The sequence below is a fragment of the Brienomyrus brachyistius genome, chromosome 20, assembly GCF_023856365.1.
Source record: "Brienomyrus brachyistius isolate T26 chromosome 20, BBRACH_0.4, whole genome shotgun sequence".
In the NCBI taxonomy this organism is placed as follows: domain Eukaryota; kingdom Metazoa; phylum Chordata; class Actinopteri; order Osteoglossiformes; family Mormyridae; genus Brienomyrus; species Brienomyrus brachyistius.
This window is the reverse complement of record NC_064552.1, coordinates 9,677,806-9,689,095: the sequence shown is the minus strand read 5'-3', so window position 1 is coordinate 9,689,095 and position 11,290 is coordinate 9,677,806. Positions and strand designations below refer to the sequence as shown.

Genomic DNA, 11,290 nt, shown 5'->3' with positions numbered 1-11,290 from the left:
AAAAAAATTACTACAGACTACAAAGCTCAGCACGAGAACAAGAAAGTTGGTGTTATCTATCAGACTAATTTTCAAACCAAGAATTGTCGATACTTTGCACAATCATTTCCTCCACTTCTTACGCCCCATGGAAGACATTATATAAGTTAATTCCGTTTAAATTAGTCTGTGTCAATTATAAATACAACATGATTCCTGATTTTTTTTTAAAAAAAAAATATGTGTACAGAGATGAGTGGCATCTAATTACCGGTTAACTCAACTGGTTAGCGCGTACGATTGTAACGTCAGGAACGCGGGTTTGAGCCCCGTACGGGCTACACCTGACCTTTTTCCCGGTGGTCTTATCCTACTAAAAATGTCATCGTTACGCAGGTCTTGCTTTTTATTCGCCAATTTAAGGCAGATTGCACTGATGAAAATCTACAATTTTATATTTGCGAAATATTAACTTAGTATATGTTTTATTTTTTGCATCAACCTTGTGTTGCTTTTTGAATTTTATATTTTGTCACAGGGAACGCACTGTTTCGCTGTACATATTTTTTTCACTGGTAAGCATGAGCAGAGTCCTCCATGCCACTGGGGGCAGTAACTTCAAACTGCGGCTCGATACTGTCATACCTCCATTCAAGCATTTTACACAACACCGACTGCTTCCAGTTCAGTGGGGTAACACGTGGGTCGTTATTGGTTTTGTAGAATATCGCGCAGTCATTAAATAGAGTTGTTTATGATCATAAGCAGCTACAATAATATAAAATATCCGACAGCCTTCGTTGACGTCAAAACCTACTTAATTCAACATGGGACCGGTAAGTTCTGACAAGATGTTCTATGTGAAGTGAAAGCTAAGCTGATATCGTGGATTTTGTAGTGGGGGATAAATTCTCTAGTTCATCGGTGAATGAAGAGCGTTTTTGTTCACAGCCGAGAAGTAAAAAAAGGAAGCCGACCTTTCGGAAGTTGCTTAAAACAAGCAACGTGAAGCTTGAAAACAAACTGAAGAATCGTCAATTCAAGCAGCAGAGCAGCAGCAAGAAGTACCGTAAAGAGCAGAAGAGACTCCGGCAGGCGCTGAAGGATGAGTCGCTTAGGACTCCTGCTCCTTTGGAGCGGTACAAGAAAAGGCCAGGTGGGCGTCTCACAGCGGGCTTGTCTGAATGTTACATGGAGTCTATCTCCACGCAGTATCTGTGTCCCTTTACTAGCTCGTTCGTGTTATCGTACCGGCATCACAACAATACTGAACTAGCACTGAACGTCACAGTGGCTGAAATTGCATCAGGAGAAAATTCGGCGTTTATAATTAGGTTGTACTGGTGGAAGTATTCTTTAGATTACTGTTGTTGTTGTTGACAAGTGTGGTGATAACAATTGTTGTAGATTAATAGTGATTGTACGAAATTCTTTAAGCACATTTCCTCTTTTAAGACTAATTAGAAGTATTCACTGTCACGTCTCATTATGTTTTTGATTTATTTGAAGAGGAAGAGCCTGAGGAGGAGTTTGAGGAGTCACTACCGGTGGACATGATGGACGAAAATGACTTGGAAGAGATGACTGCCATGGCCCAAAAGGCTTCATTCCTGACCAGAGACATATCCTCCTGGTATGAGGGTCCTGCCTCTTGGCCTGCTGCCAAATGTCTTATTGGCTTGTCATGAATTATTGTCTTGGTTCATGGTCTTCATGTCATGTGAATTGGTGTTTGCATTTGCCTATAGTGTGTGTCCCCCGGTCTCATGCGCTGTTCTGCCTCGATTAGGTTTCAGGATCACACTGACGTTACAGTTTCTGTAAACATAATGCATGTGTCTTTAGCGAAAACAGCAAGGTCTTTATGAGCAGGGCTTCTTGCAGCCAGTAACGTGGCCCTATAAACGGCCAAGGAGCGAGGGCTGACCGGGGTCTATCTCCTCCCCATGAATATGCAGCGAGCCGGTGCACGCTAAGAAGCGAAAGTCGGGCAACGCCGTGGAGATGTACGAGAAGATGCCAAGGAGGATGCCGGTGGAGGAGAAGAAGGAGGTCATTCATCTGCTGCCAATCAAAGACAAGACTGGCATTATCCGGCAGACCATGGAGAAGCCAGGTGCGATGTTAACTCTGCCGCCCTCCGCAGTCACCAACACGGGAGGCCGCATAATAGCGGCCTGATTAGTGTTTCTGAAGCAGCTTGTCCTGGGGATACTAAGTGGCTTTGTGGGTTAGAACTCTGTGCCTATTACTGGTTCAAATCCCGTTAGTAACAGAGTGATGTCATCCTTGTGCCCCACCACAAAAGCCCCAGTTGTCTCCAGGGATGCTGTCTGGCTCTTGCTCTCGATCCTCACTCGTGCATCGCTTTTCCACAAAGACGTCTCCTAAATATGTAATGTAGGTTTGTGAACCTTTCTCGTGTGTCATGCATGTGTCGTTACTTCTTGCAGTGGTAGAGGAGGCAGAGGAGGAGGAAGAGGAAGAGGCTGAACTGCAGGAAGAGGAGAACGAATCTGGATATGGTGCTGAACTGGGCTGGCTGGTTTCTGCTCTGCTTTCCTGCCTCTAATGCCGGATCTCCACCCAGCTTGACGTGTGATGATGTCATGTGCCCTCAGCGGAAGCCATGGACATGTCTGCACTGAGCCCCGAGGAACAGCTGCAGCTGCGCAGACAGAGGCTCCAAGACCGGAAGACGCGCGTCGCTGGCCTAGGCTCCGCCATCCTGTCAGACCCTACCAGCAACGTGAGTCCCCGTGGTGATGCGCATTATGGGATGGAGGGGGAGTCTTTAACCAGCATGTGGCGGCCTGTGAGGCTAGGAGGGGGGTACCGCTTTCTGAGGAGGCTTTGTGGACATGCGTCTCAGATCAAGAAGCTGAAAGAGCTACGGTCCATGCTGATGGAGGCCGACCCCTGCGTGGCCGTCACTGTCAGGAAGGTGGTCATGATCTCGCTGACGGAGATCCTCAAGGACATCGTCCCGTCTTACCGCATCCGGCCTCTGACCGAGGAGGAGAAGGCAACCAAGGTACCCCCGCAAGCCCCCCCACTTACTTTCTCGTTACCGAGTAACTCCATCCGCGGCTTCGCTCACACCTGCGGCGTCCGTGTGCCCTCCCAGGTAAAAAAGGAGACACAGCAGCTGCGGGAATTCGAGGAGGGTCTGGTGAGCCAGTATAAGTTCTACCTGGAGGACCTGGAGCAGACCGTGAAAGGTACTGGCTGGTTCTCCGCGGTTCTGTGACCGCCAATGAGGCTCAATTAGTGCTTTAAGAACTCGGTCCTATCTCAGGCAGCGCAGGGCATGAGGCTGGGGGAACGCAACTACACGCTTGGGGTAATGGTGAAGGCGTTGTGTCTTTGGACTGTGGGTGGGCGTCTTTGTGACGTGGGAAAAACAAGTTTACCTAGGTTTGCTGCATTTAAGTAATAATTTAGCAAACCTATTGTTTTGTATGCAAGGGTCAATTTGTGGAGTTTGCATGTTCTCCCCCAGTCGTCATGGGGTTTCCTCTGGGTACTCCAGTTTCCCCCCCCCCACCCCCACAGTCCAAAAACATGCTGAGGGTAATTAGAGTAACCAAATTGTCCCTAGGTGTGAATGGTGTGTGTGTGCCTCCTGTAATGGGTTGGTGCCCCATCCTGGATTGTTCCCTGCCTTGTGCCCTGTGATGGGTTGGTGCCCCATCCTGGATTGTTCCCTGCCTTGTGCCCTGTGATGGGTTGGTGCCCCATCCTGGGTTGTTCCCTGCCTTGTGCCCTGTGATGGGTTGGTGCCCCATCCTGGACTGTTCCCTGCCTTGTGCCCTGTGATGGGTTGGTGCCCCATCCTGGACTGTTCCCTGCCTTGCTTCTGTAGCCTCCAGGATAGATTCCCGACCCCCTACAACCCAGAATAGGACAAGTGGGTACAGAAGGTGGATGGATGGATGGGTGGATGGATGGATGGATGGATGTCATGTACTTTACTGGAATCCTTAAGTGGTTTTCTCAGAAGTACTATAGTTGTTTCTCTTCTTGGGCTTGAACCAGCAGCATTTGGATTACAAGGAAAGGTACTAAACCACCACCCTACCTGCTGGTGCGGTGAGGTCACTGCCGTACATAGAGGTGGCCGCATACTTCATACGTTCTATGTCTCGCCACAACCCCAGAGGACGCAGAATGCAGCAGACCCACATACAGAGTAGAAATAAACATGTTGCAGTGAGTGTGTGTGTATCATTTTAATAAAGGAGATGACAGCTCTGTTATCCATTATCTCTCTATGGAAGTTGCCGTCCACAGTGATAACCACTCATGCGTCGTATTGCTAATGGGACGTCGACCTCGTTAATTCCGTTTGAAGTATGCGGCAGCCTTAAAGGTGGTCAGATTCAGTGTCCGTCTAGGTACAACAGGGGGCGCCCTTGTGCATCTCTGTTCCCCAACAGACTGGAAGCAGAAGAAGAAGAAGAAGAGCGAGACAGTGAGCCTGCAGGCCTACAAGGGCCTGGCCCTGGTAGCCATCCGGTGTCTCTGCGAACTGATGGTGGCCCTGCCCCACTTCAACTTCCACAACAACATTCTGGTGCTGGTGGCGCCCCTCATGAACGACGCCTGCCCCGAGGTGAGCCCAACGCGGAGTTGGCCGCTGGCTCGGACCTGGGTTCAGTCCACTTGCCAGTTAGACCTTGTTAGACCAGGTGGTTCTTCGTTCTTGGGGAGGGGGACTGTAGTCTCACATGTCTGCGGATCTGGCTGCTGCCTCTCTCTGGGTGGAGGATGCATGTTCTCCCAGGTTCTTGTGAGTTTCCTCCCACAGTCCAAACACATGCAGTCAGGTGAATTACCTCTGGCTAACCCTCCATTGTCTGTGTGCGCGATCCCTGCCCTACCATCCCATCCTAGGTGTTCCTTTGCTTTGTTTCTCTGCTTCCTGGGATGCACTGCAGCTCCCATGTAACACTGTACCGGAAGAACATAATTGTAGAAGATGGAAGGTATTCGATGAGTTTGCTTACAAACAAGAGTAACAACCAGTGTGCTGTACGCAGCTTCTCCGGATCTTGTGGAGCAAACAGTCTCTAGAAAGATCTTCTGAGGGACATTAGCGTTAGTCCAATCGCTGGGACTTCACTGAGGGCCCGAAACGCTGTTTTACTGTCACGTCCTGGAGATGTGGCAGTGTGGTGTTTCACTCAGGTCCTCATGCGACACTCCCCTCCTGCAGGTGTCCGCCCTGTGCTGTGAGCACGTGAAGAGGCTCCTGAAGCAGGATAGGATGGGTCAGGCTTCGCTGGGAATGGTGAAGGTGATCTCGGGACTGGTCAAGAGCAGGAACTACGACGTGAACCCAGAGGTGGGACTGGCCCTTCTGCCGTCTCGGTGTAACATGCCTGAGGAACATGCCTGAGGATGACTCTTAGGCCACTTTATCATTACACCTTGTACTGTACTTTTGTTATGGTACTTTCTGTTTTTTATTGACAAAAGTTCCAGTACTTAAAGTACCAAAACAGCTGGGGTATTTTTTATTTTTTTTGGTACTTTGGGGTGGGACTTGCAAGAACTTTTTTCAGGTGTCAGAGTAAAAATGGTTTGGTAAAACTTAAACCCCTTAAATGTCCGTACAGTATGATGCTATGTAAAAGTCTGATCACTGTCCAGCTTACTAACGATGTAAAAATCACATATATTATATTGCATTGTTGACATTAATATCGCACGTCATCCAGCCCTGTAATATACTGCAACCATTTTTCGAATTCAATACAAAATACCTCGTATCAGTTTTTACTTCAGTGGAAAACCAACACCTTGAAGTACAGTATGTTAGGTACTTTCTTGATGTACCAAAAATACGGTACCTGGTGCAGCGAAAATGGGCCCTTATACTCCGGTTCTTCTTTGCAGCATTTAATCTATTGCGGTGAACTGGTTTTAGGTGGTTGTGCAGATTTGCGATGCGGGTGCTGTACTGAAAGCCGGTGACTCGACGGATGTCCCATGTTATTTAAAATGAGATCTCGTCTCCCCCCATCACACAAACAGGTGCTGAAGTGTTTGCTCAGCCTCAGAATAAAGGAGGTAGAGTTAAAGAAAGATACAGAAGATGTCGCTCCCAAGAAGAAGTTCATGACCTACAAAGAGAAGAAGAAAAATTTGTCGAGGATGCAGCGGAAGGTGAGTTGGGGTGCGCTGGTGCACGCCGGGGCGTTCCCCTGGCCGCCGGCCTGTGGCAAGTGGCCGGATCTCGCTGACCTTCGACCTCCTGCCTCCTGCAGTGGAAGAAGGCCGAGGAGAAGCTGGAGAAGGAGCTGCTGGAAGCAGAGGCGTCAGAAAGCAAGGACAAAAAGATCAAGCTGGTGAGCTCCTTTGCTGCCGGCAACCAAACGGCTTGCAGGTGGCAAAGTAGTTTAGATCGACTGTTTGGGTTTCTCAGCTTAGTGACTGAATGTATCAGTTTAGGAGGGTGTGTGTGTGTGTGTGTGTGTGTGTGTGTGTGTGTGACCATTTACATCCCTCCTTTTCATCACATGGCATGTGTTGTCTTACACTGGCATTCTGTCCCCTCAGCACACAGAGACCTTGAACATTGTGTTCCTGATCTACTTCAGAATACTGAAGAAGGCCCAGAAGTCTGTGCTGCTGCCCATTGTATTGGAAGGATTAGCCAAGTAAGGGCAGGCCGTCCGTTTCCCTGCCCCGTCACGCGCCGGTATGCATCCTGGATACCACCGTACGGATGGGCGGACTGTAATCCTCATGAACTCTTTGTCTTTTGAAGGTTCGCTCACCTCATAAATCTGGAGTTCTTCGATGATTTGTTGACAGTGCTGCATAATCTCATCGAGTCCAAGGTGAGGGGGCCGTGGTTTTCCTCTCGTACTGCTCAGGGTGTTTAAGGTGGACCTCTGAGCCCCTTTGACAGAATGTGGTTCCCAGTTGGGTTGGATTGACTCTCCAGTTTCTCTGTGCAGGACCTGACCTACCGAGAGTGTCTCCACTGCATCCAGACATCCTTCACCATCCTGTCTGGTCAAGGTCAGTGTCTCAGAGGTAGCTTGACATCCTCCTGGCCCCTAGTGTCTATATGCATGTTAACCTGGTTTGTCATGAACAGGTGATGTCCTCAACATTGACCCTTTGAAGTTCTACACACAACTGTACAAAATGTTGCTCCACCTCCATGCAGGTAAGTCGCCCCCAATGCAGTTCTTGTAGAGGAATTTAGGCTTCTTGTTTTACTACAGGTTTGTGGCAGGGGGTCCATTCTTAACATATTTATGACTTCTTCACGATTGACAAATCGATGTGGTCTTATTCCACAGGGGCCACGAACGACGATGTCGGCATCGTGCTGCACTGCCTAGAATCCATGCTGGCCAAGCGCAGGAAGCAGGTCACCCTCCAGAGGGCGCTAGCCTTCCTGAAGAGGCTGAGCACGCTCAGCCTGCACGTGCTGCCCAATTCCACCGTGGGCCTCTTGGCGTCCGGCAGGACTCTGATGCATGTGAGTTGTGGACTTGGCCAGCAGGTGGCGATGCAGAGTAATAGTAACTGATGTGTAAACTTAGTTTCAGATTAGTAACTTACTATACTAGCATAGTATATATATTAGTGACAATTTCTTCAAAATTAATAGTATCTATCTATCAGGGGTGGGGGGTTAGATCCATATATTGATAGTATCAATATCAACATTGGTAGCAGATTGATACTATGGATCGATACTTTAGTTTCAGTTTCTCTTCTCTACGTTCAGTATGTTGCTCCCGTTTAATCAAAAGTAGATATTTCCGTGCAAACACCACTCCTTTCACGTCTTGGATGTGCACTTTGCTGGTCCCCTTCCCGTGGGAATCGGCGTGTGAAGGCTACAGTGAGAGAGAGCAGGATGACATGGCACAAGGAGAAGCGTCAGGTCGAGATATTATACCGCTGTAGATTAGACAAATTACACACTGTGGTGTGTGTAGGTGGGCTGTTGGCTGCTGTGGGAACACCACCAATTTATACAAACACGAGAAACGAAGAGAGAAAGGAAATCCCTGAGACAGACCTAGACCCCTGGCATTCATACAAACATGAGAAATGAAGAGAGAAGGGACAGATCTAGACCCCTGGCATTCATACAAACATGAGAAATGAAGAGAGAAGGGACAGACCTAGACCCCTGGCATTCATACAAACATGAGAAATGAAGAGAGAAGGGACAGACCTAGACCCCTGGCATTCATACAAACATGAGAAATGAAGAGAGAAGGGACAGACCTAGACCCCTGGCATTCATACAAACATGAGAAATGAAGAGAGAAGGGACAGATCTAGACCCCTGGCATTCATACAAACATGAGAAATGATGAGAGAAGGGACAGACCTAGACCCCTGGCATTCATACAAACATGAGAAATGAAGAGAGAAGGGACAGACCTAGACCCCCGGCACAGAGACCGAGGACACTGGATCCTTTCAGAGAGGCGAATATCCCTATTTTATTATAGTAATTTTTAGGGGTGAAAGTAGTTTTAAATTCTACTGCTACCACAGCCTTCATTGCTTGCATCCTTGACAAAAACATTTAAATATTTTAGTCCCTGTAGGCAGGGCTGTAACCAGGGTTGAAAAATAGTGAGGTCCGGGACCCGGGGGTGGGGAGTGGGTCTCGTCAATCACATTATTGATACCGCTCCCTTCATAAGCTGGTCTTTTTTTTTAAGTACTCGAGTGAAACGTTAGGTAGCCTAATTTTTTATTCAGCTGAAGATTTAGCTTCAAATTTTATTTTTAGCTCAAAAAATTAGCAGTTCAGACCTCGGTGACCTCATAGCTGGCTACAGCCCTGCCTGTATGGAGTACAAAGAAATTCGAGACACTTGACATGAAGATGCATTCACCTAAAAACCATGACACACTGTTCTCCCCTACGTGAAAGTACATAAGCTGCTTTTATAAGTAAAAAGTATTGGTATTGGCATCAGCCATACTGGCCCTATATTTACTTGGTGGTATATCGATACCAAATTTTATAGTATCGCATCACTACTATCTGTCGTTCTGTCTGTCTATCTGTAGTGGAACCATTGGTTCCTAAATCAGTGACCTCCCACCAGCAGGTGGTGCTGTCTTTGAGACCCTACTGAGGTACCATGTGGGATTTGCTAACCTCCTGTACCTTTGTCTACCTGCTGCTGGGTGACTAATACCTTAGTGTAGCGGGGGGGGGGGGGTTCTGTCCCACAAGCAGAGTGTACGTCATTTTGTGTGTGTGTGTCTGTCCTTCTCCCCCCAGACCTTTCCCAAGTGTGACCTCCTGCTAGACAACGAGTCCCAGGGCAGCGGCGTCTACTTGCCCGAGCTGGAGGAGCCTGAGTTCTGTAACCCCCACAACACGGCGCTGTGGGAGCTGCACATGCTGACGGTGAGCGGGGCGCCCCCCTGAGGACGCTACAATACGGTGCAGTCAGCAGACACGTACGGGGCACGCGGGGACACTGAGAATGTGTGCACACCACCAGACCGTGGTCAACACTGATATACTGTGAGACAAATGTATACATCTGCCGTGAACGAGACGATCTTCACCCTCCCTTCCCATGTCTGGATCAGCCTTCTGTGTGTCTAACCCTGGACAGAAAGCATGTGATGTCATGTGATGTCATGTGATGTGAGGCCTTTGTGTTGCAGAGGCATTACCACCCCATGGTGAGGAAATTTGCCACTCACCTCGTAGTGGGTGCACCCAGCGAAGGCTCCCGGGCCCTGAGCTCCGAGCTGAGCAGGAGGTGAGGACTTTTGCCGTGACGGTACTGTCTAGTGATGGGCTGGAGTGAGCCTTCTGCATGTACGGCGTGTTCGGCTCTGTGAAGCGCATGCAAGCTCTGTTTAATTCTCGTTCTCACTCCACAAATGTGTGTTTGACTGTTTTGTGCAGAATTTTTTTGTAACGCTTTTAAACGGATGTTTGAAATTCCGCAGGTCGCCAGTGGATCTGTTTGAGGAATACAGCCCCAAAGACATGACCTTTAACCCCCCAGTGCCCGCAAGTTCCTCTAAGAAGAAGGTATCGCCCTCTTCGCGGTTCTGTGAAGGATACCCTCTGTGTCTCTCTCGTTTCCTGTTGAGCTGATTTCCCATCATGCTCTGGTGTTTCAGGAGCACTTTCACGCCGGAGACGCGCTTCTGGACGCTCAGTTACAGAGACAGGCGGTCGACGCGCTAGCGGATGCGGCAGCTTCGTCGGGCTTGGATTTCGCCACACATTTTGGGAATGTTTCATGCTAGGAGGTTGTTTTTCAGAGCATCTGCACAACATGGACTTCAAGGCTGTGTCAGCTGGTACCAACCAGACAGGGTCAACTGTATGTATATATCATGTGTTTCTGAAGATGAACATTTTTATTCAAAATATGTTTTAAGTGCCTTTTTTAAAGTGTAAATAATCTTTTGCAAAAATAGTCCATATGGCTTCTGAGCCCATCCCCGAGTGACAGTTATCATGTGGTTCTCAGTCCTGTTCCTGGAGGACCCCCTGCCAAACTGTTTTCATTACAACCCGGACTGCTTTAAACCTGCTTGACGTTATTAGCCTATTAGGGACCTTTATAAGCCTGATTTAAGGTAGGATTGGAATGAAAACATTCTGGCGGGGGGGGGGGCGCCAGGAACAGGATTGAGAACCATTGGATTAATCAGAGGGAGCCTCCGGGTTCTGCTATAGTTTTAGGAAGGAGTACTTCAGTAAAATTTGCAATTTATTTAGTGCTAAGTCTTTTATCCAAATTGACATGCAGTCGAGAAGCAGGGTCAGACATGGCTTGTTTCCACCAACATGATTCCGGACTTCTTCTCAATCTGGAACTGGATCTGCGCGTTTCCACGGCAAAACGCTGGCCCTGGCCCAGAAAAAAGAACTTTTCCAGCATGGCACCGCAGAAAAGCTGGTCACAGAATTTGGCAGCGTAATGTCAGCGAAAGCGGGATGGGCTGTCCCTTCCGAACCTTCCATGTACCCAGAAAATTCAATCTATAACCAAAATAGTTTTGTCTGATATTGCTGGTGCTGGCAGTGAAACAATTTGCAAGCTTATTAGTAGAATAATGTTACATCACTTATTTAATTCTGTGAAAAACGAAATATTGAGTTGCTCGTCAGATTTAAAAGATTATGGACCATGTCGTAGGTCGAATAAATGAAATATTGTGGCGCTCGAGTGGCAAAGGGATCAAGAGGTGGACAGCAAGGATCAGTTCAGAGTCTTTTATTGTGCAAAAAACAGTGAGTGAGAGAATAAAGTTACACATATTGGGGAGAAACGGCCTT

At 48.1% G+C, this 11,290-nt stretch overlaps 1 protein-coding gene across 1 annotated transcript; it reads left to right on the top strand.

Annotated features, from left to right (window-relative positions):
• The first annotated feature begins 628 nt into the window (after positions 1–628).
• Positions 629–10,375, top strand: noc3l (NOC3-like DNA replication regulator). Its single transcript, XM_048988051.1, has 21 exons — positions 629–815; positions 931–1,135; positions 1,489–1,612; positions 1,938–2,095; positions 2,433–2,504; positions 2,601–2,728; positions 2,852–3,013; positions 3,107–3,200; positions 4,419–4,594; positions 5,198–5,326; positions 6,019–6,150; positions 6,252–6,332; positions 6,544–6,644; positions 6,755–6,827; positions 6,948–7,011; positions 7,091–7,162; positions 7,299–7,480; positions 9,260–9,388; positions 9,655–9,752; positions 9,946–10,030; positions 10,123–10,375. Exons 1-21 carry the CDS (start codon positions 807–809, stop codon positions 10,249–10,251), a joined length of 2,403 nt encoding a protein of 800 aa, XP_048844008.1. The 5' UTR covers positions 629–806; the 3' UTR covers positions 10,252–10,375.
• The last annotated feature ends 915 nt before the right edge of the window (positions 10,376–11,290 follow it).

Excerpts from the sequence above, each read along its gene's own strand:
- noc3l (XM_048988051.1), top strand. Across the intron at positions 6,828-6,947 it reads ATAATCTCATCGAGTCCAAG|GACCTGACCTACCGAGAGTG; the intron begins GTGAGGGGGCCG and ends TTCTCTGTGCAG. Across the intron at positions 7,163-7,298 it reads GTTGCTCCACCTCCATGCAG|GGGCCACGAACGACGATGTC; the intron begins GTAAGTCGCCCC and ends CTTATTCCACAG.